General features: G+C 38.0%; 1 protein-coding gene across 2 annotated transcripts in view; it reads right to left on the bottom strand.

Annotated features, from left to right (window-relative positions):
* FANCM (FA complementation group M) overlaps window positions 1-27,750 on the bottom strand; it is a 52,582-nt gene that overhangs the window by 16,761 nt on the left and 8,071 nt on the right. For both annotated transcript variants that reach the window (XM_088149608.1, XM_088149607.1), the window contains exons 5-13: window positions 24,674-24,805; window positions 21,715-21,847; window positions 19,522-19,644; window positions 18,734-18,832; window positions 18,087-18,271; window positions 16,231-16,437; window positions 14,939-15,173; window positions 7,865-8,022; window positions 6,659-6,811 (exon numbers count right to left, since the gene is read on the bottom strand). In XM_088149608.1, the coding sequence (XP_088005734.1) occupies window positions 6,659-6,811; window positions 7,865-8,022; window positions 14,939-15,173; window positions 16,231-16,437; window positions 18,087-18,271; window positions 18,734-18,832; window positions 19,522-19,644; window positions 21,715-21,847; window positions 24,674-24,805 (1,425 nt within the window). The remainder of the gene's footprint in view (window positions 1-6,658; window positions 6,812-7,864; window positions 8,023-14,938; window positions 15,174-16,230; window positions 16,438-18,086; window positions 18,272-18,733; window positions 18,833-19,521; window positions 19,645-21,714; window positions 21,848-24,673; window positions 24,806-27,750) is intronic.

The following is a 27,750-nucleotide window of genomic DNA, read 5'->3' as shown; positions in this document are numbered from 1 at the left end:
TAATACATTCAGAACAATAATAAGTAAGATTCCGTGGCAAGTGAATCTAATGAGAAAATGAATTCTAAAAAAAGGAGGTACTAAAATCAAAATTACAAAGATTTCTAATGAGGGGGAAATGCTTGTTGAAAGCTTAGAGAAGAGCTAAAAAAAAAAAACACATGTTGGATACGAAAAATAAGCAGATCACTAAAGAATAGTTTAGTTTAGAAATCATATTAAAAAGGTCAGAACAAGCTTAGGTTCACAAAGGATGCTAAGAATAACAAAAAAGGTTTCCTCTGATATTTCTTTAAAAAATCTACTTATCAAGCACTCACTGAAAATAGCAAAAGGCTAATAAATACAAAATAAGGGCATGACTCTTCCCTTCTTAATGTGGGCCAGTTTTCTCCAAGAAGACAGTAGCATTCCACTGGACAATTAAGAACAAAAGTTGTTCTTTGAAAGGTTAAAAGAGCACAACTACAAGTTGTGTTTAATGTAAACACTGACCTTGGATGAGCTCAAATTCCAAAGTCAGATGAATTGAAGTCTAGAATACTTAAAGAACTTGCTATAGGTCTTCCCTAGCTTCCATCATCTTTGAGGAATCCTGAAGAATCAGTAATAACTGGAAGAGAGAAACTTTCTATTTTTCAACGTGGGGAAATGGGGAGATTGTGGAAACTAAACCTTAAATGGCCTCTTCCAATTCTAGCTCTAATCTTGTGATTCTAGTTACAACCTAGGATGAGCAATGGTAGCTCTTCAAGGATTTCATGTCTTGTTGAATATGACAGCATACCAGAGAAGGACTATTCAGAGGTTGCACCCGTATTATGGATATGAGCCCCTCTGTCACCAAACACTGAGATATTATTTCTATCGAGCAAGTTGCAAATGTGATAATCTCAGATTCCAATTCAAAAACTGTAGGAAAATGTTCACTGCAGGTGGCTCTGCATCAAAGCTAATCAACAAACAAGATTTTTACTCAAAGAGATCTGGATTCCTATTCACTGGACTCTAATGTAGTCTAATAGTCAAGGTGCATATACATTATTCTTCTAATGTAAGGTCTTCTTGTCTGACTGCAGAAATTAAGGGAAGCCAGCCAGAGCTATTAAGTACAGCAGAGGGCAACTCAATGACACTGAGGAGTCCTAAAGGCAAGTTAATAGAAAGTTAAGCACGTATGTAAGTTAAGTACCCATGCAAATTTAGGAGGAAAGTAAAAAAGCCAATAGTCAAATAGTTACTTTGCATATTAGCTTAGCTTCTGGATATATTTATTATTTATTAAATAATAAATACTATAGCATCAGAGAGCCAGTGTAGTGTAATTAATGCTTAAGGTGGTTGTCCAGGAGCAGGAAACCCAGGTTCTAGATTATGGTCCATAACCTTCAAAGAAAAGGCTTTCATCCTGACGTGGTTTGATTCAGGATGATAATAATATATCTAGTATCAATACAGAAAACATCAGCAAGTGTGTGAGGGCAATCCAAATGCAGCTATCTGTTGGACAGAAGGTGAGCTTGGTAGTAACCTCTTGAGTTTTAGAAAATGTCCATTTCTTTGAAGCCATGGTCACTTCCTGACAAAGCCAAGAAATGCAGTTGGATTTGCAGATAACCCACAAATAGAATGTGCACCTAACAGTTAGGATACTACTTACTATGCAGTCAAGGAGAATAAGGCTTTGAGGAAACAGTACAATTATTATTTAAAAAAAAACTGTTCCGAAGGACAGACTCTCCTGAAATTTATTAGAAACACAGTTTTGTGACAGGATGCAGCAGATTTGTCTGATGAGTTGCCTGCCTGATATGAAGCCTGTAAATATTGTACAATATCTAGATTCTTTTGAAGACCGTGCTGATATGGAATCATTGTCTCTACAACAATGACTTTGAGAAACATAAGCATCAGGTTTGGAAGCCAAATATAGGTTGCTAATAAGGATGATGAAAACCAGGATTTCCAAGGTAGCTTTTTCTGATATGCTATTTGTTCTATGTGAAAGGGATGCAAAGACAAATACATGGATGAAAGAGTGCACAAGGAGAAGATGCTTACTTTTGTTAGTCACTGGGGTAAATTTCTAGGATGATATGACCTGTAAAAATGGAACAACCTCCACTTGAACAAGAATGGAACCAGGCTGCTGGTGGTTAAATAAGTCCCACTGTATGCAATCAAACTTGTTGCCAGGAAAACAGAAATGGAACAGAACCCTTAGTATGATTGGGTGAATAAGAAAGAGAGGGAGAGGCTGTTCTATTCCCAGATCTCAGAAGATAACTGAGTTGTTAAAACTAGATGAAATTAATTAAAAAAAAATATTATTACCACATTCTCATATGCATACTTTCAGCTCTTAATATGTAATCCACATCAAGAAGAACTTTTCTATAATTTTGGGCTGCTAAACGCACATAACCTTTTTACAGAAACAAACAAATCTGAAAAGGTTATAAAAAAGCAATCCTCTGGTAGGGAAAGGTAGAGTACTTAAATTTCACTTTCAGTAGCATGATCCCACAGTCGCAGGGAGTCGGATGGCATATACATATACATCATCATCATCATCCAGAATGTCTCACTAAATGCTCTATAAAGAGTATAGTAAGGAATGAAAAGACTCCATCAAGTTCATTTTGACTCCAGATTACTAAGCAGACATATCCAGAGAAAGAAAGAAAGGAGAAAATAGCAAACTATTTCTATGCTGTTGCAAAGAAAACAATTAGCTATTTTCCCTTCCCTTCCTCCCTCCTTCCTGCCTTCCTCTTTCTCTCTCTTTCCTTAATCTAGCCTCCAGTTCTGAAATTCCATGGCAGTCTCCCATCCAGCTACTAACCAGGCTCAAACCTGCTTAGTTTCTGAGCCCAGGTAAAGCCAGCCAGGTGTTGCCACCTGCTGACTTGGATTGCCAAGTGCAGTTTTATTTTCTTAGATATGCAGGTAACAATTTAAAGTTCCATGGCAAAATCATACCTACACATTTTTGGACTGCAGTACTTGATTAACAAAAGTATTTTAGAAAGACTCATGCTTATTTTTAAAAAATGGATTAAAAAACAGATTATGTAAAAAATCACAACCCCCTCCATCAGCTTGCAAATTATTTAAGAGCTTTTGCTGCCTGTTCTAATGCTGAGCATTTAAATAATGATGATGATTTTAATTAGTCATCAATGGAACGTGTGTTTGCTAGAAAATGGAAAGCTGCTCTGCTCCTGATAGTTTAATTTCCATTACTGAATTAACTATATATATTCCCTGAGTGAATCACAATGAATGAATTGCAATGTATGAACCACACAGTGAATGACTCACAATGAAAGGCAGTGTATGTACATGTGCAAAATCAAAAGTTATCTCTAATTATCTACATAGTATGTATTCATCTGAGCTGCTGGAGGTATAATCAGATGAGGTCCTGACATTCTGCATGATCAAGGTTTAAATCAAAGAAGTATGGGAGCATGAGAACAGGGAACTGGAAATCAAAGGTACAACATACTGCAAGACACATTAGAACAGGAGTATAATTCACCATTCATCTTCAGGGATGCTATACAAAATGCCCAGTGAAATGTGTGCCTAAGGCTTAGAGAATCACAGAAAAAGAACTTTGGGAGGGGGTGTACTGACCATCCAACTCTCTTCTCATTACTGTACAGGAATCCATATTAAGGAATTCTGTCAGATACCTGTCCAGCTTGTACTTCAATACATCCAGTGAAGAGGAGCTCACTGTCCCTCAAAGTAATTAGTTCCACTGTCAAAACTGCTCTTAGGTTTTTCCTAACATTCAGCTGGGAGCTGCCCCCTACAACTATATATAATTCTATGACCTTCACTTGGGGATAACAGAAAACAGAGATGTCATCCTCTGAGTTGACACTCTTACATGCACTGGAAGAGTTATCATATCCCCTCTCAGACTCTTCACAAGGCTACCTATACCCAGTTCCCTCAGTCTCTCATAAGACTTAGTTCTAATCCCTTGATCATTCTCACTGACCTTTTTATCTGTTCCAATTTGTCTGAATTCTTCCTAAAGCATGGTGCCCTGGACACAATACATGAGGTCAAGTCTGACTAATGCAGTGAACTATTAGTTCTCTGATTTGGAAACTCAACACTTCTATTGATGCAGTCAAAAACTGTATTTGCCTTTTTTGGAAACTCCTTACATTGGGTTCAGCTACAATTCCTACATACATGGATTTTCATACCTTCTCAAGCCAGATATCCCATGCCATGCCATATTTCTAGATTTATTTTGCATTAATAAGTTTGCCTTTAATAACTCTACTAAATTTCATTCTACAGTATTACTTTCAGTGTACTTCTGTAACCTAACTCTGCTTACTAAAGCAATAGGTATTTCTTCAAGTTTGTAATGAACTGTAAATTTTATAAGTGTTCTTCCCCAAGTTATCATTAAAATTGTTGAGGAGTACCAGTCACAGGACAAAATCTTAAGGTACTTGACATCCCCACTCTAGTTTGATAAAAGAACTGCTAATGACTTAATGAACCCATCTTCATAAACTTCCAATGCTGGCATTGGGTGAAATGAAGCCACATTTTAATGGATGTGTTAGTGAACTTCATGTAATCCTAGAGGGACCGTTGTTATCATACATTACAATATACTGAAGAAACAAAATATCTCAACCTAGCCAGGATCAAGGTTCTTATTAGCATTTATTAGCACTTAATTTTGCACATGTGGGATACCCCTATTGAATATTCCATAAAAAGACTTGCCCAGACCAAGGCCTGTCTTAGCCCTGTGTTTTGTTTCTCTCAGTAGCTAGCCATTTGCCTTTATGGTGCTGACAAGCAGAAAACTGCCACTGTTGCCTTGCAACTGCTGTTTGGAGGTATGTTACTTCCAAAGTTAATCTTCAAGATAAATAGCCTTTAATTTCAGGAGGATTTTGTTTAAAGCTAAGATGGTTCTACTGGCTAAATGATAATTTTCACTATGCTTCCAGCAATAAATCCTTGACAAGGCCCAGTGCTTATTTCATCTGCTGTTAATTATGAAACCCATTTAGCCTCAAAAAGTTAGGATTTGCCCACATGTCACTGACAGCACTTCTGCTGTTACCTTTGTTTATAAACTGGAGATTCAGACTCAACATTGTTGGATCTGTCCTGGAACAGGAACACTGACTAAAAGGAAAAAAAATAGTCACAAACCAAAAGATTCTCCTATTTGGGGCTATTCTTTTTGGGTTATTTTTATGATTGCTGCTGCAATAGTAATAACTACTATATGGGGACAGGTACCACATCCATGCTCCTGCACATTCTGGAGCACCTTTTGGAGATTAAACCTGAAAGACTGCACAACCTTTTTTTTTTTTTTACAAGATTGTGCCTGATTTAACAACTAGAAGTCATCTTAAACATTTCCAGAGAGAAAGTAAACTATGTTCTAACCATGACTGTTCTTCCTAAGCATCATGAAATGACCAGGCAGGAAGTTCATCCTTTTTTTCCCCACTAACAGTTTCCCCGTGGGCACAAGCTTCTTAGCTGAGGGGAAACGGAAGTGCATCTCCAACTTTATGCAGAGTTCTAGAAGCTGTGTGCTAAGACCACGTGATTTACAAAGAGTCTAAAAACTGAGGCAACCTTGAATTATAGAACTTAACTAAAAAATCAGAACATTGGCAAAATGAAATATAATAAAAATGGATAGTCCATTATAGGATTCCAAAGCTCTGGTATTAGGGTATAGCCAATCACAGTGTTTGATTAATAAAAATAACTGAGAGGTGAACTTGTATGACAAGACATACCAGTCCATCCTATTTCATCTGAATAAAAACACATTATTCTGGGTTGTCAAGATAGTTATTTATCCAAAATGATCATGCCAATTGATGCAAAAGATAAAACATGTTTTATGTTTGAGAAGTGTGGATTTTTGGGATACTAGAGCTTACTTACAAAAAGAAAAAAATTACTATGGAAAAAGAGAATCAGAAGCATTTGATATTCTGGATTTCTGCTTTTATGCAGCTCTACAATGAGGGAAGAATAACTGTGGACAAAAAGTTCTAACAACATGGACAAAAATTATTAGAGGTCTCTTTTCTTCAAGATACTTTCCTAAGTTCACATTTTTAAAGAACTGTTTGCAATTTCTTCTTGTTTTTGGTTATGTTTGCTTATTGTCATTGTCTTGAAGTCCTAATTCCATTACAGATTTGGTAACACTGAAATGCAAAAAGAATGGAAATGTTGCCTTTTTTATGAACCCTTTTCCCCCACTCTCACCTACAACGTAACTACCAAACTAGTTAAAAGTCACTTGGAAAAATGAGTAACTTTATGAGTCATTATCTGAAAAGTCAAACTAATTGCTAGTGAAAAAACTACCTATCTATAAGCTTCATTATCTTAGCAATGAGATCAGGCAAAAGAATATGTTTTAATAGGTTTTGTCAACACCTTTTTAAAGAGAGGGCATAATCTTCCTTGGCGTATTGTGCTTGAATAAAAGGCACATAGAATAAAAGGCACATAAGACAAAACAGTAACATGCTTTGGGCACATCAAGTCCATTCCAGAATCCTGTGTCACAGAGAGGCCAATCAAATGCATGTAGGAGCTTAGAAACAGGATATGACAGCAGTTTACCCACCTGTTCATGTCTCATTTGCTCTATCATGTCCATAACACTAATGAAGTGGAAGCAACGATCAGAGTGATCCACCAGATAGGTAGGGAAAGGCCGGTTCTGCCAGACTGTCCATTCTGTCAGTGACAGTTCATGAACTTCTTTAGTTTCCAACTCCTAAGATTTCAAAACACAAGGAAGACAGAATGCTACCAATACTACTCACAGTTCAGATTTATCAAAAGAATAATCCAAAATAAAGATCTTAGCTTATAAAGAAAATCTTAACTTATTTACAAGAAAAATGTGTTTTTTCACACAATAAAAAAGCATTTTATTTTTAGCACCAATCTCTTTACTAGTTTTAATTTACTAGTTAACAGACTGAGAATGCTGAAGCATTCATTTCTTGTATTCCATAGTATTTCTATTACTCATATAAATCCAACATTAGGTGTTTTTTTGGGGGTCCCTTTGGGTATGTCTTAATTCCTAGTTCCTGTAGTTTGGCTAGATTTCTGAAAGGCTTGCCATTGCCTTCTTTCTGAGAGAGAATGACTAGCCCAACATCAACCAGCCAAAGGTGAGACTAGAACTCACAGTTTGTAGTCTGGTGCCTTAACCACTATAATAAAGTGGCTCTGAATTCTTCCATTAGCCTGTCACAAAAAGCAGTGCATTCATCTAAAATGCTGATTTGTTAGGCGCCCATCAATATTTACTGTAGGGATTTACAATGGGATATCTGTATGGTTTTATAGGCATTTTGTTCCTTAGCACTCCCTTGTGTAAAGTAATTTAATTCATTTTCGAGATCAGTATCTACACCAACTTTCCCCAACAAGGGCATTTCAGACACTCGGAGGTTCAAGGATTCTTAGCAGTGACCATGCTGACTGTGAATTTTAAGTGCTGAAGTCCATAGAAGATTATTATAAAAGGAAGATTATCATCTTTTAAATATCATGTCTGATATAACTGATGGCCACAAGATCCTTTATTTACAATGATTAGATGCTGCATTAAGTGCCTGGCATTTTCTCTAATCATTTGAAGTTATATTTGGATATTTCTAAAGACGAAAGTCTTGAAGGTATGTATATCTTCAATATATTTATATCAAAACACATCTGTTACAACAGCTGAAGGCATTTTTTCCTGGCTTAAGTACTTTTTCATGATCTTAAGCCAGGCTACATTACACCAAAATATGTAAATGTTTCAACTTACTGTTCTCATATCTTTGCATTCTAATGTTACAAAGTGACTCCGTGGCATAATTGGCTTTTTTATTCCTTCACCAGCTTTAATTTTATATAGTCTATCCCATCTTTCAAATTCTTCAGTTGTAAGACACCAATTTTCAGTTGGACTGGCTTGTTTTGCACCTGGCAAATATTTGGAGATAAGAAGAGGAAAGATTTGGTATTTACAACAAAAATAGTAAAAAGAAAATTCTCTTGCTTGAATGCCCAGTGCATGACTTGCCAGAAAGCTCTTTCAGGTACTGTGGTGCTTAGAAGCTTTTGAACCCTTTTGAATTTTCGATATTTCTGCATAAATATGCAAAAGCTACATATTTGGGTGTGGCAAAAGTATGCGAACCTTTGCTTTCAGTAACTTGGATAGCAATAATTGCAACTTAATAATAACTAACTGCAGTTCTAATAATTGTTGATCAGTCTTGCACATCAGCTTGGAGGAATTTTAGCCCATTCCTCCTTATAGAACAGCTTCAGCTCGGACATGTTGGTGAACTTCCTCGCATGAATTGCCCGCTTCAAGTCCTTCCATTTCTTTTTTTTTTTTTTATATGTTTTTTTTTTATTTTTACAACAAACACAAAACAAACATGAACAAACAAAAACATAAAAAGGCATAAAAAAGCATCTTCCATTTTATACCGTGTGTCAACCAGTTAAACTCGTTGGTGCCCCTTTCATAATCTTAAATTCTCATATCATCTATTCAAAATATACTTGTATACTTATCAATTAACAATTATTAATCATTCATAGCTAATCTATAAAATCATATATTACAAAAAAATTTTAACTTTCAATAGGATTAGTAATACATTTCCATCTATCTATTATATGTGTATATATATAATAATTAATATCAAATTTCTATTATAAAATTTCCTAATCTATTACATTACTATATTTTCTCATCTAATCATTAATAAAAGCAAATCCCGTATCATATAAAATTACTTATCTTCTTACTCTAGTTTCAAATCTCAGTTTAACTCATCTCTGCACATTCCATAATTTTCAATAACTTCCTCCTGCATAAGTACTTTTTAATTTTTCCAATTCTTAAAAGTTACAGTTCTAACCAATATCAGTTACAGTATCAATTACAGTTCTAACCAGGTTACAGTTCTAACCAGATTCTTCACTACATGTTATACAATTTTTAACTATATATCTCAGATTTATACTTTATTCCAGCGCTTGCATAATTTTGAGTTCACCCTTTTCATTCAATATCCCAAAATATCTAACTGTTCATTCCTTTTTCTATATTATTGGATAAGAGAAAGCAATAATAAATGTCCTTTTGAACATTCTGCTTTTGGAAGCTTCTGTCAGTTCCATCATTGTTGTATTCCCCTGATTTTTTCTTTAAACATCTCCAGTAGTTTCTTTCAATATTGTTTTACTTCTTCTTTTTATGCATTCTCTTAGTACAATTTTCCATTATGATCCTGTATAATCTTTTTCTCACCCTCAGTGCCAAGAACAAATCTGTCTCTCTTCATTTATCAGTTGATTAACCCTTTTAATTCTCAGTTTATAGGCCTCACAATAATTCTGTTTAATGTTTCTGATTTCTTGTACTATTTCTTCCTTTTCCAATGATCCCGGTTTATGTTTAATTAAGTCCATTTTAGCTTTAATATCTTTTTTTCTTTTTCTTTTTTGAGAATTTCTGCAGCTCTTCTTCCAATTTTTTATAGTCATCCTCAATAGTTTAAAGATCTTTTTCTGCATTGTGTTTCTCGTATAGTCTGTTATCTTGATAAACCTTCATTGAGTCAAAGGATTCTTTATCTTTGTTCTTGCCAAAAATAAGAGAAAAAAAGAAGCAAAAGGAGAAAAAAAAAAAATAAAAGGAAAAAGAAAAAGAAAAGGAAAAGAAGAGAAAGGCTAAGCCTCTTTAAAAAAAAAATCCATCTGGGGGGGGAATAGAGAGCAAAGCAGAGCTTCTAGCAGAAAAAAGAGCTACTGCCACTAATCAAGGCTCTTGTGACTAGCTCAAACTTTCCATCTTAATATTTTCAAAATCGCTTTCAACTCCACTTTCTTATTTATAGTTACGGATGGCACCTGTATAAACATGCACATCCCACTATCTTTTTAGAAAGCACAGAGTCCTTGAGCGTGCGTCACAATGAAAAAAGAAAGCACTAAATCGAGCCTCTAGATGGCAGTGCAACTTTCTTTCATTTACTTTCTCTTAACTCCACTTTCCCCATTTCAAAGTCAAAAAAATATAAATTTCTTATAACAATAAAGAAATCTTAGTAAAAAAAAAAAAAAGGCTTAAAATAAAGAGTTATTGAATATTAAAAAGAGAAAGCCAATCCAGTTAAAAATATATTTTTTTTTAAAAGAAAAACATCTTATCAATTCCACTAAAAAGGGAAAGTTGAAAAGAAAAATTTTCTCCTTCTTTTTTTTTTTTAATAGGGTTCAATCTCGCCGCTTAATCCACTTTTCTTCACTTTTAAAAATCTCTTTAAGTTACTTAAGGTGTTCTCTAAGAATAGTTGAATAGTAAAAGTCCATCTCACCCAGTTGACACCCCTCTCTTCCATCTTCCTTTGGAGCTGTCCCGGCTTTCGCAGCCATTTTTGGCTGCCTCTCCTCCGCCGGCTTCAAGAGCTTCTCCTGGGATCGATCTGGGACTTGCGGCGTCCCTGAGATCCACGGGACGCGCCCTTTGCATTCGCCATCTCTACGGGACGGCTTAGGTCCATCGGGACCGTCCGGGGGAGGAGATATCAGCTGCGATCCTGGGAGCCCAGGATCGCCCGCCGTATCGCCGCGACGCCAGCTCCGCCCTCCTCAGTCCTTCCATTTCTTAATCCATTTCTGTAGGATTAAGGTCAGAATTAATGACTTGGCCATTGCAGAACATGAACTTTCTTCTGCTTTAACCATTCTTTGGTTGTATGACTTGTGTGTTTTGAGTCATTGTCTTGCTGTATGGCCCACTTTCTCTTGAGCCTCAGTTCACAGATACCCTGACCTTTTCCTGTAGAATTTGCTGCTACAATTCAGAATTCATCGTGCCATCAATGATGGCAAGCTGTCCTGGTCAAGAGACAGCAAAGCAGGCCCAAACCATGATACTTCCACCAACATTTCCCAGATGGGATAAGGTTCTTGCGCTGGAATGCAGTGTTTGCCTTTCGCCAAATATAACGCTTTTCATCAAGCCAAAAAGTTCTGTTTCATCCATCCACAGAACATTCTTCCAATAGCCTTCTGGCTTATCCATGCCATCTTTCTCAAACTGTAGATGGGCAGCAATGCTCCTGTTGGAGAGTAGTGGCTTTCTCCTTGCAACTCTGCCACGCATACCATTGTTGTTCAGTGTTCTTCTGATGGTGGTCTCATGACCCCTGACATTTGCCAATAACTCAGTGCCTTAGACATTACCCTGGGATTCTTTGAGAGCTCCTGGAGTATTATACATCTTGCTCTTAGTGAGATCTTGGTTGGTCAACCACTCCTGGAGAGGGTAACAATGGTGTTGAATTGCCTCCATCTATATACAATCTGCCTGACAATAGACTGGTGGAGTCCAAACTTTTTGGAAATAGTTTGGTAACCTTTTCCAGCCTGGTGAGCATCAAAAACTGCTTTTCGGAGCCATGACACACTTCCACATATCTGTGTTGTGAAGATCAGACTTTGATAGTGAATACCCAGAATTCTGTTTTTTAAATAATTATCATCCCATTGATTGAAACAACTGACTCTAATTTCCCCTTCAAATGAGTTGATAATCCTAGAGGTTCACAAACTTTTGTCACACACACAAATATGTAACTTTTGATCAGTTACTTCAATAAAGAAATGAACAAGTATAACATTTTTGACTCATTTGTTTAACTGGGTCCTCTTTATCTAGTTTTAGGATTTGTATGGAGAACAAATCACGTTTTAAGTTATATTTATGCAAAAATATTGAAAATTCAAAAGTGTCCACAAACGTTTTAGCTCCACTGTACTTAGAGTCCATAGTCAGATTATTATCCAACTGTACTGGGTGTGCTCTATGATGGATCCTGCTGAGAAAGAACTGTGAACTGTAACCATCATATTCTCTCCTCCTTCATGTCTTTGGCTGGTTGCACAGCAGTATCAGTTGGTCAAGGCTTTTTCGTTTGCTATGGAAGACTCACGAGAAGCAAGCTGAGCTAATGAACTAAGTTCTATTATATGAGATCAGACCATTTGCTATAAGCATCCAGGCTAAATAAACCTTTCAAAACACTTTCTGTTTCATGATTTGGCATTTTTCCTTCTTACAAGCTGTGAAAAATCACTATCAAAAAGCAACAGCTGCTTTTATCTTCATGGCCAATTTAGCCGTAAGCAGGGCTTTTAAATAATGGTGTTTTGATACAAATTTTGCACAGAAAACCAGGAAAACAAATAGATCTAGTTCAGCCTAGAAACGTTTAGATCTAAGGAGCAATGAAAGCGGTATCATATAGGGCTGTGCATGCTTTGAAATAATTCAGAAGTAGTGCTTTGGACCTTACATGAACACAGTATCTCTCTGCTATTCATTAAAGTAGGCATATCTTTTTTTTAAGCTTTGGTTTGAGCCTGAAAAAAGATGCTGCTACGTTAAGAGTCTGATTAAAGATACCAATTTAACGATTTGATCTGCTGTAGCTTTTTTCAGACTCATATGGAAGCCCAAGAAAAGATGTGCTCCACTCATCTTTTCCATTACTTTTTCAAAATAATTTTTGAAGTGTACATAGTCCTATACTGCCATACTCATCCACATTCATGTCAAATCATATATATATATACACACACACACACACACACAAAATTATATATATAATTATTATACTGGAGATTGCTGAAATGAGTGATAATTCATCCTCCAAGGATTATATTTATTTATTTTTATATTTATATAATTTTTATATTTATTATAAATATTATATAATATTTATGCAGTGGTATTTCTTCCTCTGTTGCTTTTTCCCCCCAAAAAAGCTTAGAGATCTCTTAAATGCCTTCTTTACTTGTTTCGTAGATCCCTTTATTCCATTTTTGCATAAAACATAAGCTATTATTTATACATAAACCAAAATTGATTTCCTGTTGTTCTAACATTTTATTTTCTTCACTGGACAGATACAAAGACACTCCCAGTCACAATTTCTGATCAGAAAACAACATAGATGATGTTTGAAAATATTTATAGCTCTGGCCTACTTTACAGGATCTGTTTAAGAGTCACTGAGATACTAAATGTCACATATGCAGAATCAATACTTGTTATAACTCCCCAGATTTCTCTTCATTGGCCATGCAGGCTGATGCTGCTGGGAGCTGTAGTTCAGCAATACATGGAAGGCAACAAAGCCCCTCTGCTATATGCAAAGGCATTAAAATAAACATTTACGTAGTAAGCATTTTTTTCCCACTTGTATGTCTCCAGTATCAAGTGCAATAAATTTTTGATTGACATAAACAGTAGGATTACCATTACTACCTTGCCTTGCTCAGAAACATTTCTGGGATATCTGGATGCCTTCTTAAATGGGCTACAGGTAGTCCTCGAGTTACGACTGCAATTGGGACCAGGATTGCCCTCATTAAGCCAAGTGGTTGTAAAGTGTGATGTCACGTGACCACATCGCTTCACAACGGCAATCCAGGCAGTCCTGGTTATAACCCTAGACACGTTGGTTGGTCGTTAAGCAGGAAGCGGAGGGAGTCACAGGTAAGGAGTGTGGAGGTGCTGCAGGGGGGTGGAGGACGACTTGGGAGGCCTGGTGCAGGCTGCGTGTGAGTCAGGAGAGGAGGTACTTGGTGCAATGCGAGCTCAGAAAGGCCTGGGAAAGAGGGAATGGGGTATGTGTGTGCGTGTGTGTAATCACAGGGAGGCCATGGAAAGAGGGTGTGGGGTATGTGTAAGCACAGAGGGTAAGGAGGGTGCAGTGCTTGCGAGCGAGTAAAGAAAGGCTGGGAGGGGGACTTACCCCAGTGATTTGTGACCTTACTTGCTGGCGTCCCATTGACTTTGCTTGGGGGAAGCCAGCAGGGAAGGGCGCAAATGGTGATTACGTGCTGTGGGATGCTGCAACTGGTTGCCAGGCAGCCGAAGTTTGTTCACGTGACTGTGGGGGCACTGCAATGGCTGGAACTTGGAGGATTGGTCGTAAGTCCCTTCATTCAGCACCATCATAACTTTGAACGGTTGCTGAATGAATGGTCGTAACCTGTAGATGGATAAAGTAAGACTCAGTCAAGCTGAGCTCAACTTCTGGTAACTACATACAAACACCATGTTTTCTTCATCATACAAATATTAATGCCAAGCAATTTTGGCACAGAGCTAAACAGGGAGCAATGCTTCTTAATGCCTAAAATTGCTTCTTAATGCCTAAAAAGATCTAGAATGCTGCTAAAAATATACTGTAATTCAGCTATGATCACATACGTTCTCTATAAGGAAAGAGCCCCTGGTTGAAATCAGAAAAGGCTCTATGGTAATCATCTTCTTTATTCAGTTTAAATAAGTCAAGGAATTATAAGAATTGATTTAAGTAAAAAAAGACCAAGGTTGAAATTTTTCAGTAGGTGAGATGTGGCATGCAAAAATGTTAAAGAGACATTTCACAAAAATGGGACTTATGTTTTAAGTAACTGTCATAAGAAATAAGTAAAACTTAACACTCCAAGGTATTCATCTCAACCACCCTTCTAGTTCAACAGCATCATACCACTCTTGTCTAGCTTAAAGAGGTATACTATTTTATTTAATATCTATGGCTAATATTTATGACCTGTCATTCTCCAGGAATTTGCCAAAACCCTTGCAAAATTATCTAAACAAATAGCCATCAAAGCATTTTTGGCAATGAATCTTGTTAATTATGCCAAATATGAAAGAATTCTAGGTCTTGTGGATCATAAATCTGCCAGTCAGTTACACTGGGCAACCTTCCCGTACCTTGTGTGTGAGAGAGTTTGTGTGTGTGTGTGTATGTGTGTGTGTGTGAACTCAAACTCACTGGATATCCTCTCTTCTTACCTGCACTGGCAGAAGTAAGAAAACATTTCTGCCCCAAAGCAAGGCCTCTCTTCTCTTTTGAGCTGGATGTGGAGATGTCTGGCTCCCTCTCTGCAGGTGTAATCAACATCCGGTGCATTTTGGGGTTTAGGCCTTCTGGAATCATACGTGGGCTGTGCTGGTACAAATGGAGGCCTTTATTTTTAGAAAGAGTTTTCAGAATATTTTTTCTGTTGGATTGGCTTTGATTGTAAGTCTATAAAAGAGAGAAGAATTTGGTACTTTTTTGTGGTAAAACTCCTAATCTTTTCCTAGTTTACTTATTTGCAAGTATGCTTTACACTAAAACAGGCTTGTAGGCCTAGTTTCCTTCCTTTAGTACAATCCTTCTGCATACCAGCTCACTCTGTTTTTCACATGCAAATAAATACCAATATCCTATTTTTCAACCCATAAAGTGATTTGATAACATTTCTGGAACTTACGTCAGAAGTTGTTTTGCAGAACTCACATTATGTCCTCCCAGTATTACACCAACCTTTGATAATGTATCAGGTGGAAATGCTTAATTTTTATTTACTTATTGAATTTATATAGATAGGCAAAGGAAAGCAAAGTATTTGCATAGTCACTAAACTTAATTAAATCTATGTTAACATTTTTACTCGAAGCCCATCTAATACATTAGCCCTTAAAATGTCCCATGATGTATGCAATTATAAAGGATTAAACCATGATCAAGGACTTCATAACTCTTATTGACTGAAGGGACATAATAATGCAGAAAGAAAGTATCATTAATGTAAGGTAGCCAGAGCAGAACAAAACAGCTGCATCATAACTGTGACTCCACCAACATGCTGTTACAGATGATGCTGGCCACAACTACTCTAACTTCAATTCTTAGTTTGAGAAATCTGATAGCCACAGTCTTGTTTTAGGTACTTCTCTTTATTCTTGCCTAAAGAAAAGAAACAGTCAAATCTCTTCTCCCCACGTTTACTGAACTAATAATAAATAACATTCATTTTGTTAATTTTATGGAAATAGGTTTTCTGGACATAATCCTAAATGCCTCTAGCAGCAATCCCTCTCCCAAGTCCTACAGAACATACTACTGCCACCATCAGAACCACCACCACTGCAGTGCCAAGTTCTGCCAGTTCAGTTATTACTTTCTTCCAGCCTTATTTGGTGGCAAGACCTAGGACTGGAATGGATTTTTGTGGAAAAAATTAGAACACAAAAATCACTGCGTGTAGAATTTGTTAGGCAATGAGCAAGACAAACTTTGGTTTGTGGTCTCATCTTACTCGCTCTTCCCTTCCTTCAGAAAGGATGACAACAATGCGCCCTTGCCGTTTGCGTCCAGTTCGGCCCATTCGTTGCACGAGACGAATCGGACTTTTTTGAGCATCAAAGCAAATGATGAGGTCCACTTCTCCAATATCCAAGCCTTCTTCTCCTACGCACGTGGAGACCAAGGTGTTGTAGCCGCCCTCCCGGAAACGCTTCACTACCTAAAGGAAAATTAAAACATTAACAATTCAAGTTTTAGCTTGATTCTTGCAGTTCTTAAGAAAACAAATCCATGTTGTAAGGAAATATTGTGAGAGCAGCAGGCGTCACAGAACTGGGAATATGCATGAGATGAAGGGAAATGAGGACTGGTGCACTTCTCAAGAATACTTGGGGGGGGTACTGAAACAGGTGCTGTAGTTACCATGGAACAATTGAGTTTTTTAGATAATAACCCTATTTAAACAGATAGGGTCAGTTTAAATTGTTCAACTGTTCAGTAAATTTTAGGACCTTTATCAATTACTATACTGCTCTATTACAAAACATTTTGTTTTTTACACATTTTTTTTAGATTTTTTTTATTCCGCCTTTCTCATTTTTATAAATAACTCAAGGCAGCAAACATACCTAATACCCTTCCTCCTTCTATTTTTCCCATAACAACCCTGTGAGTTGAGTTGGGCTGAGAGAGAGTGACTGGCCCAGAGTCACCCAGCCAGCTTTCGTGGCTAAGGCAGGACTAGAACTCACAGTCTCCTGGATTCCAGCCTGGTGCCTTAACCACTAGACGAAAGTGGCTTTTAGTAAGTAATTGATAGTAAGCACAATCACAAAGATCCAAAGGAAGGAAGAACAGAAATAATGTACACATTTACTTCTCTAACCCTATCCATGCAACTCCATCCAGGCCAAAGTAGTTATAGTGGTAGCATGTCATGCGAACACTCTAACCCAGTTGGAGAGAGGGATAGATGGGACTAATTTCATCCCAAGCAGTCCCAAAATAACCTTAACTAAGTAACTTGGTGAACCATATCTACACAGTTGAGAAGCTTCATAAAGCAATAAGCACTTTCCCTGCTGCTTAATCAAGGACAAACTCATAGAAGAGCCCCATAAAATGACCTTCACTACGCATTGTCTTCTTTTTACTTCCTCTCTGTAGCCATCTTGAGAAGAGGGATAGAAAATAGGCAGAAAATGGTGAGAGTGGATAAGGCTGTCCTGATTCTCTAGGGGGTCAAACATGATTGGGGCACTATGTATTTTTAAACCTGTGTTCCGTTCAGAGGGAGGGAAGGGGGTTGGCTGGACCTGTCATGTGGTGATGGAAGAACTTTGAAAACCACTCCCTGGTTTCTGCATCTCTGGCACTTGGGAGCAAGCCAATTTCTCAAGGGAGCAGCTGATTTGTGCAAACAAAGCTATGAAATTCTGCTTCTCATTACAATTTTATTTCTATAGGAAGAATAACTACTTTTTGTACTAAAAATAACTAATAGGGAGAACATTTTATTATTTGAAAAATACAACAATATCACACATCTGAAAAACACTGACAGATCTGCAGCCAAATAGTAATCACGTGCTTATAACTGTGAGCAGGACAGTTACGTGTTTGTTAGTTTTATTCATTTGAAGTGAATTTAACTTATATCACGTGACCACAGCACTGGAACCCTGGTGAAATTAGATTTTACACTGTGCAGCATATTTTAAGAATCTTTCTATGGGTATTGCTGCATTACAAAACCATTTTCTTGGCACCAGAAATCTGTTTGGGATGTTAATTTACAAATACATTAAGGATGACATTTGTTATACTATGCAGGACAATTTATATCCCCGCCCCTCATCACTTCATTACCTCAAGCTGTTCCTTCTGTGTAAAACCCTTTGTGCTTTTGCCTGTAGAATGGCCTACAAAAGTCATGACTCTCACAACTGGGTAGTGATAGCTAAGCATCTCTGCAATTTCCTGAACACTGTCACGGAAGGAGGAGAAGATCATCACTCTGGTATCTGCTGGTTTGACTTCAGATGTAGTCTGATCTATTTAATATAGAAAGCAAACCAATAAACTACAACTCAGTGAACACAGATGGAGAAATTTGGTACCATTTGCCACGTGCATGATCTCCAGTTAATCAATTTAACTGGATAGCATGCCTAATCAAGACTAAGCGTCATGCTGATAAAATGGAACTAGTTAAATAAGTATACAAACAAAGAACATTGATTTTTAAAGGATAAATTGTGCCAAACTGAAAGTTGCATATTCTGGTAAGCCAAATATTTAGCCAGAGTCTTTTAGATAAGGACAGTATAAAATGAACGGCAAAATATTAAACAGCAAGTAATTCATACTTCATAAGATTCAAAGCAGAAAACATTAGGGTATAGAATATAAATCCAACAGGAGATTGCCCTTGTTAAATTCAATCAGAGTGTTCAACAATACTATTTGATTATTGCAATTTTTTTCTTAGCAGTTGAATTACATTGTATATCTACCTTCATGTTCTCTCCAGGATCTGAAATGTTCTACAACAACATCTTCTAACTTCTTTAACTTTGGATGGCTATAAATGAAAGTCTTTATGTTTTCAGCTCCTGTAAGCCCAAAATTTTTAATTTTAGACATAAAAATCTGTAGACAGCCTTAACTTTTTAAAAACATTCTCTGTGAAATGTTACCATTCATATTATAATAAAATTAATTGTCTTCTTAATCATATCATTAAGGGAAAAACCCATAAGATATATAGTACAACTTTATACATTTGTTCAAACATAAACTTCAGAAAAAGACCCAGTTTGGTATAGTGGTTTAGGCATCAGGCTAAAAACTGGAAGGCCATGAGTTCTAACCCTGCTTTAGGCATGAAGCCAGCTAGATAACTTTGGGCCAGTCACACTCTCTCTGCCCTAGGAAGAACACAGTAGCAAACCACTTCCAAAAATGGTGCCAAAAAGACTGTGTAGACTTGTTGAGGCAGTTGCCAGAAGTCAATACTGACCTGAAGGCACTTCAAAAAGGTCTGAATGAACACACAGACACACACATGGGAGGACACATTTGTCAAAATAAATAAGATTTCAAATTTAAACCAAAATAGGGATACCTCTTAATATCTGAAAACAATTAACTATGCCATTAAGCAACAATATTCATGCTATATAAAGACAGCCTTCACCTGGAATATTCATGGGTATTTAAAGATATCCTTCATTCCTTAGTAGAGTCACTTGCCATACTGAACAGACAGCACTGCTGTATTTTGAGTAGATAAATTGCCAACCTAGTTCAGAGATGTTGCCATTTGATGAAGTCACAGTTGGGTCAGAAAACATGTTTTCAAGCTGGTTGTACAGTACCATGAATTCCTCAGTACGCCCAAGTTCATTTTTGGCTCGAGTCATACCTTAGAAGGAAAGGTAAGTGAATTTAAAAATGTTAAACTTAGATCTCTGGCTTACATAAACTGCACATCAAGCTAGACATTAGAATTTGTTTTGCAGTCTGCAGTGAAAATTAATAAAAAATCACAGATAAGTACGCTGGTTAATGACCACAATAGTGTCTCTTAGACACAGATAGGGAATAATGTATTATTCCAACTTAATACATACACTTGGAAGGGACATTACAGATCTTTTAAGTCAAACTGCCAATGATACAGCAATTCTATTACTACAGTTTCTCTGGCAGGTTTCCATCCTATTTCTGCCTGAAATTCTGTAATGAAGGACAGCTCATCCCAACCCACTACCAGTAGTTATTCTCCTATGAAATAGCTGGCATCATTATGAAGTTCTTTCTAATATTGTCAGAGTCTCTTTTTTTGAAGAATTGCTTTATTAGTTTTGCAACAACTAATCAAATATTTGAAAATGGCTCTCTCTGTCTCTTTTCAAGGCTATCATGACTAACGCTACTTAAAAATGTACTTCAAATACATACAAGATAGCTTTGAGCTTATGAGGTATTAAAGATCAGGAATATGTGTATACACACACACATATATGTATATACATATATATATATATACACACATATAAACATATATATACATATACTGTATATAATATATATACATATACATATATGTGAAAATCAATCTTGGGTGAACTGAGAGAACCAAATTAAACAGAATAGTGGCTTTGCTTTGGCTAGACACATTTCTCATATTCATAATGTGCCCCCATCCTTGACTCTTCTGCTATCATTACTGAAGACAATACAGTCTCATTTTCATCAGACCTAGGTGGCAATTTTATCTACTGCTCTGATGTCAGAAATAAAATCTCTGAAATGGACCAATATAGGAAAAGCAAGCGTAAGACATAGACAAAAATACACTAGTTCTATCTTATTCAGCCTTACATTAAATTGTACGTTGGAAAGACCAAATAATATTAATTTTATTTACTGAATTCCAATTTCCTCAAGAACATCAGTCTTATATTAATTTGTGGGTATGTACAAGTCAGTTATTCCTCCCAACTAAAGCAGTATTTTCTCTTTTGTCTCAGCTCTTTATACCCAAAGATAGTCAATGATGCCTCTACCAGAATGGATGAATTATGTTTTTTTCCTCTGGTAAGAACTGATTGGTTATGTTGAAATCACTGTCAGTATCTGGATTTTCTACATTACTACATGCCAATTTTTTTCTTAAAAAATTGGTTTTTGTGGTGCTTACACTATTTCCCAAACTAAACGGCCTTAATTCAGTCAACTTTAAAAAGATACACGTATAAATGGGAAAACCTTTTTGACAACTTTAAAAGCATTTCAATATATAAATAGATTTCAAGTTAATTTATGAATTAGCAAATGTGAAAAACATGTTCTATTCCCATATCTACCAAACTTCTAAATACTGCTAAATTTCTAATATTCCTTTACAAATATTTTAATTGATATATAAAATACATCTAAATAGAAGAGAGTCTCTGTAGCTCAGAGTTGAACTATGGAGTCCTTGGTGGAGTCCCCTCTGAGTTTGGTTGCTGGATTGCAGATGTTTCATTATCAAAAACACTAGGGAGTTCATGGAAGCTTGGCACTCAGATACATCAGCCATCAACAGAGACATAGAGATAAACCACATTTACACACTGTTCAAGAGAGACAATAAGAAAGCTAAGGAAACAAAAGACCAAAACACATCCTCTCCAGCAATAACACCCAGATAAGCAGGGATTAATACCAGACAAACAATCAAGCAAGAAAACAATATTCTAATCAAGGAACCACCAAGGAGAAAACCACACCCCCACCAACATTGACAGGCAAGCTACTGTATATAAACAGGGAGCAAACCCCACACTCACAAGCACTGATGACGTTACCTAGTTGGGTAATGAAATGTCTGCAATAAACAAACAATTGAGCACCTCAGAGAGCACCAAGGTCTCCCCAATACATCTAAATGCCCATGGTAGAGTTGGAATGGAGGAAAACCAGTTTTTAAGGAGGCATTCCTTACCTTTTGATCCATCCATAATTCCACGTAAGAAGATATGCAATGATCTCATTCCCATTTGTAGTAATAGTTCGTAACCATGATACAAACTAATACAAAGAGCAAAATCTCCTTCTATTACACCTTGTTGGATTCCCTGGGGAAAAATCATTTCTAATTTCAACAGAAATTATAGTTATACAGATTTATATGTAACAGGAATTTTACTGTAATTCTACCTACAGTTTAAGTAAATAATAAAGTAAAATAGTGCACCCCCTCCTCAAGAAACCATCACTGGATCCCATTGTACTGGACAATTTATGTCCGGTCTTCCATCATCCCTTTCTAGGGAAGGTGGTTGAGAAGGTGGTGGCGTTGCAGCTCCAGAGGATCCTGGATGAAACAGATTATCTGGACCCTTTTCAGTCAGGTTTCAGGCCTGGATTTGGGACTGAAACAGCATTAGTTGCACTTTTGGATGATCTCTGGAGGGAGTGGGATGGGGATAGTGCAACCATCCTTGCTCTTCCTGACCTGTCAGCGGCTTTTGATACCATCGAACATGCTATCCTTTTGGGTCGGTTTGTGGAGTGGGGGGTGGGTGGCACAGTTTTGTGCTGGTTTACCTCCTTCCTCCAAGGCTGGTTCCAATCAGTGTTGATAGGGAGCGACAGGTCCAGCCCATGGCCCCTCCTTTGTGGGGTGCTGCAGGGTTCGGTACTTTCCTCACTCCTTTTTAACATCTACATGAAACCACTGGGTGAGATCATCCGCCACCATGGAATGAGGTATCATCAATACGCAGATGATACCCAGTTATACATCTCCATCCCAGGTGATCTGAGTGATGCTGTGACTACACTTTTGTGGTGCCTGGAGGCTGTGGGGGTCTGGATGGGGAACAACAGGCTTCAGCTGAACCCTGGTAAGATGGAGTGGTTGTGGGTTGGGGGCTCCTCTGTATCCAGAAGTTTACCATCTTTGGTTCTGGATGGGGTTGCACAACTCCAGACAGACCTGGTGTGTAATCTGGGGGTCCTCCTGGACACACGACTCCTGCTCAAAGAGCAGGTGGCAGTCGTGGCCAGGAGGGCCTTCACTCAACTATGTGTTGTGCACCAGTTATGCCCTTTCCTGGATTGGGAGTCCCTCCAGTCAGTCACTCACGCCCCAGTCATCTCCCACATAGACTATTGCAATGTGCTTTACATGGGGCTACCCTTGAAAAGTATCTGAAAGCTTCAGCTGGTTCAAAATGCAGCCGCAGGGGCAACTTTAGGTGCCCCAAAGATGGCACATATTTGTGATGGAATGGTATGGTGAAGGCCGCACTCGGGGAGATAAGCATTTCCTTAGCCCCCGGAATGAGCATGGGAAGGTGAAGAGGATGAGACTGGCACCACCCTAAGGAAATGCTTATCTCCCTGAGCGATACCATTCAATCACAATATTACACCTTTGTTATGTGAGCTGCACTGGATCCCAGTTTGCTTCCGGGTCCAATTCAAGGTGTTGGTTATCACCTTTAAAGCCCTACATGGCACGGGGCCAGATTACCTGAGGGACTGTCTCACCCCCATTATATCGACCTGTCCCATGCAGTCAAGCAGAGAGGGTATGCTGTGGACCCCGTCGACGAAAGAATGTCGAGACTTCTCTACTGTGGCCCCCACCCTATGGAATACCCTCCCCTCAGAGGTGAGGCAGGCCCCAAATCTCTTGTCCTTCCAGAAAGCAGTCAAGACCTGGCTCTGCCAACTGGCATGGGGCAAAAAAAGGGGCAACCAACCCTGGGGGTGGCTAGCACCTTGAAGATGCTACCTTATGTTAACATCTTACTGATCACCAGCATCTTGGAAGATATTAGTATTTGTGTATGTGTTTAGTTTTATTGTATTTTTACTGTATTTTTATACTGGTTTTATTGTATTTTAATTAATATTTATTTGTTGTTTTATTGTAAGCTGCCCAGAGTTATTTCTTCGTGAGATGGGCGGTATCTAAATTTGAAATATAAATAAATAAAAAATAAAAATAAAAAATAGACTTCCACCCAGAGTAACTGTCTAAGTACATTTTATTCCATTACAAGCTTACTGAGAAAATGTTTTGAAGGCTGAAACCTAGAGAACTGTAGTGAGAGAAATCCCATTTTGAGATTCAGACACTGCAAGAATCTGAATTTATTCGGGTAAATGGGCAAAGACGTCCAAAGCCCACAAAAATTTATACAGATTCCATCTCAGATGGGCTTTTAAAAGAGGAGGAGGCAGCTTTACTTTGCCTTTTTCTTAGACGTATGGGTGCATCTTTTCCTTGGCCATTTCAGAGCCAGATAAGGAATTCTGTAACCCAAAGGTTGGGTTGGAGATCCAAAAAAAAATACATCAATTTAAAGGACATTGGAGCTGGATGGGGGATTAGAGTTTTGGTTTTAATTTTATGGAAAATGATTTGATATGCTGCTTTTGTTATTCTGTCTTAGCTCTGTGCATGCACATGGATGCTCTTGGCTTAAGGAACAAAGCCAGGATGATCATTTTAGATCCCCCCCCACTTTTCCTTTTGTTTTTTCAACTCCACTTTAGTACTTTAATTTTAGTACTCATAATAAATACTTGGATTCTTACTGAATCAGTTATTTTAATTCTGAAAGGATTTTAATCTAAGCACATGTTTCTCCCCACTTGGCTAACTACAAAAGGAAGGAAAGCAGGGAAAGAGATCACTACTTTACCTATTCCTGAGTGCCACTGTGAAAAAGTGCCAGCTGGTGGCATTTACTGAACAGGCTCTGCCAAGAGTATGGGAGGGTACAGTAGCAACTATAAGGAAAGGGCTGAGAGACACCCCCCACCCCATGGGAAACAGAGGGGCCAGTCCATCACATCCCAGACATGCATTTGAATGTGAACAATTACAAATATGATTATACAGAAGGAAAAACAAATCAGATACTTAGATTGTTGAGAATATGTACCGCAAAATGTGAAGCAGGATTTTTCCTAAACTGATCTCGTGCTAGAATTATCTGATACTTTGTAAGAGCAGATATTTCACGCTGTGATAAGATCCGGAGTCTAGTTAGCCGACTGGTAAAAATTTCCAAGACCTGCACATAAAACAGAAGTCACAAATGAAATTTATCCATGTCATAAGCGGCTCTGCACAGCACAGAGAGACAATTCCTGGTATGAGCTATTTCACAGCAAGTGGAACTAAGAAGACACTCAAGGCTTCTAAACAAGTAGTTATCCAGTCTCTTATAGTTCAGTAGATGGGTGAGATCAGGGACACAACTCAGCCTCCTGAATTTCTGCAGGGCCCCAGAATGCCGCCCTAGAAGGCCATCCAGTGACGTTACCAGAACAAGTGACCAATTTTTTTCAATGTGGTAGTGGTGGTGGTGGTGTGCAGGTGTGAGAGAGTAATACTTTTGTGGAAGTGTTAACCCTCTGGGAGACAAATCATTAGCATTCTCAACTTTATCACCACTTGCTGCCTGAAACTGCACCACCATAATTCAGGAATTTTGCCACTGAATTTTGATGGCACAATTGGGGGTAAGTGGGTGTGTTAAGGACTGCATTCAATCTGCAGTTAGATGTTAATAGGTTATGTACCATGAAATCCATTAGTTGTTTTGCCCGTAAAAAAAAATGTTCCACTTGATTCAGATACTGCTTTCTTAAAATCTTCTCTAGCACGTAAGAAAATCTACCCAATACATTCTAGCAACTAGGATAAATTCATGAATTTAAATGCCTTAGGACTTCTAGACAATAATTGGATTCAGTTTCTTTTCTGGGAGAGGGAGAAGTATTAGTTAAGGGCTTAGCTAAGTTCTGCTACATACGCTCCCAATCAAGGAAATGGAAGGGGGACCACATATGGAATTGAACAGGAAATTAACAGAACAGCAATAAGGTATCAGAATGGTATACAGTGGTACCTCTAGTTACGAACGCCCCTCCTTACGAATTTTTCAAGATACGACCAGCTCTGGCCCCAAAAATTTACCTCTACTTGCGAACTCCGCCTCTACTTATGAACCGGATCCGCGGCCATTTTCCCTGCTGCCACGTGGTCGCGGCTTCCTGTGGGCGAGATCGCGGTAGCAAGGAGACGTTCGGTGAGGCTTGTGGTGTGTTTTGTGGCCTTTGGAAGGTTTTTGTGGCCTTTGGAAGGTTTTTGAGGTTTAAAAATAAAATGCATATGTTTCAGAACTGTTTAGCCATATTTACATTGAACCTTATGGGGGAAATTTACCTCCGGGTGCGACCAAATTCGGAGGGCGGATTAGCCGTATTTACATTGAACCTTATGGGGAAATTTGCCTCGTGGTACGACCAAATTCGGAGGGCAGGACGGATTAACCGTATTTACATTGAACCTTATGGGAAACTTTACCTCGACTTGAGACCAACTCGAGTTGCAACCAGAGTCACGGAACGGATTAAGTTCGTAACTAGAGGTACCACTGTATATGGTCCACCTTCCCTTAAGCTCTCAGAGCAGAGAGATACAAACATTGTATTATGTCATGCTCCAACATATGGGGTTTTTAAATGTTTTTCACTCCCTTGAATAGGGCAGGGAGAATTTTCTATTTTTACAGAGAGGATATCCTGTGTGGTATTTTTCAGTTAGTGACCATCAGGAGACACTATGTGACCGGTTTTGTCCAATAAGGACAAAACCTATCATGTGGTGTCTCCTGGTGGTCATTGTAACCAAACAGCAATACAGGTAGTCCTTGTTTAATGACCGCTCGTTTAACAATGGTTTGAAGTTACAACTGCCTTGGAAAGGATGCTTTACAGCCTGTAAAGTATTTCCTGTCTTAAAATGTCGCACCGCCCCCTTGCAGTCACATGGCCACACTTTGGATGCTTGGCAACCGGCTCGCATCTTCAGGAGTTGAGCTCCATTCCTACCCACCACTAAGGGGTTTTCTGTCCCCACTCGGTGGTGGGTAGGAACGGAGCTCAAATCTTTAGATCTTCAGGATCTGAGCTCTGTTCCTTGCCATCACCAAGGAGTTTCCCCTCCCCACTCTTCAGGATGTGAGCTCTGTCTCTTCCCACCACCAAGGGGTTTCTCCGCCCCACTCAGTGGTGGGTAGGAACAGAGCTCAAATCTTCAGGACTTGAGCTCCGTTCCTACCCACCGCCAAGGGATTTCCCTTCCCCACTCAGCGGTGGGTAAGAACAGAGCTCAAATCTTCAGGAGTGCCTGGATTGCAGTCATTGAATGAAGCAGTCATGTGGGCGTCTCACTTAACTACTGCTTTGCTCAATGACCGAGATTCCGGTCCCAATTGTGGTTGTTAGGCAAGGACTACCTATAGTTACCTCTTCCATTTTGTCAAAGGATTCTTCCTTGGAGTCTCCCACAGGCAGAATAAGCATTTCTGCCCAAGCAAGGCAAATTTAAAATTAAAGTTTTGTGTGAATAAAGCTTATGAATGAATAAAAAAGATTTTCAGTATTTTAGCTGAATTTCTTTCCCCAGGATATTTAAGTCATACTACATACATACATACATACATACATACATATATCAGTTCAGTAGTGATGACAGCTACTAGTTTATTAAGCTATTTTAGGGAAAGTTTAATCCCAGTAGTTTCCAAAATTAACTTAAATTTGCTTATCCAGTTAAGGGGGGAAATGTGAAACAAGTGGCTGTGAATGTACAAATATGCAGAGACATGCAAATGGTTTAATGACTCTGATTTAATTATTCAAAAGATGTTCTATACTCTGTCTATTGTATTCCTAAGCACCACTTTTGAAGGATTTACCCTGCCCTATTGTCAACTGACTGGATAATAATGTGTTGGAGTCAGGTTGTCTCTAGCATTCAGGAACAATATTAACAAAATGTTGAGAACTAAGAGTATTCTTAAGTACCCCAGAAAACAAGAGAAGAAAGAAAATGAAATTCAGGAAAAAACTCTAGAGGACCATAGAGATAGCCTTGAAGAAAATATACAGCAGTGATTATGAAAATTGATTAAATAAATACATACATACATACATAAAACATCAGCTA

Source organism: Python bivittatus, unplaced genomic scaffold, assembly GCF_059951505.1.
Source record: "Python bivittatus isolate LINGU-HERP-01145 unplaced genomic scaffold, Pbiv_v1 ctg000580_np1212, whole genome shotgun sequence".
Classification (NCBI taxonomy): Eukaryota; Metazoa; Chordata; class Lepidosauria; order Squamata; family Pythonidae; genus Python; species Python bivittatus.
Note: the sequence above shows the minus strand (reverse complement) of the source record. Positions and strands in the feature narration are given on the sequence as shown.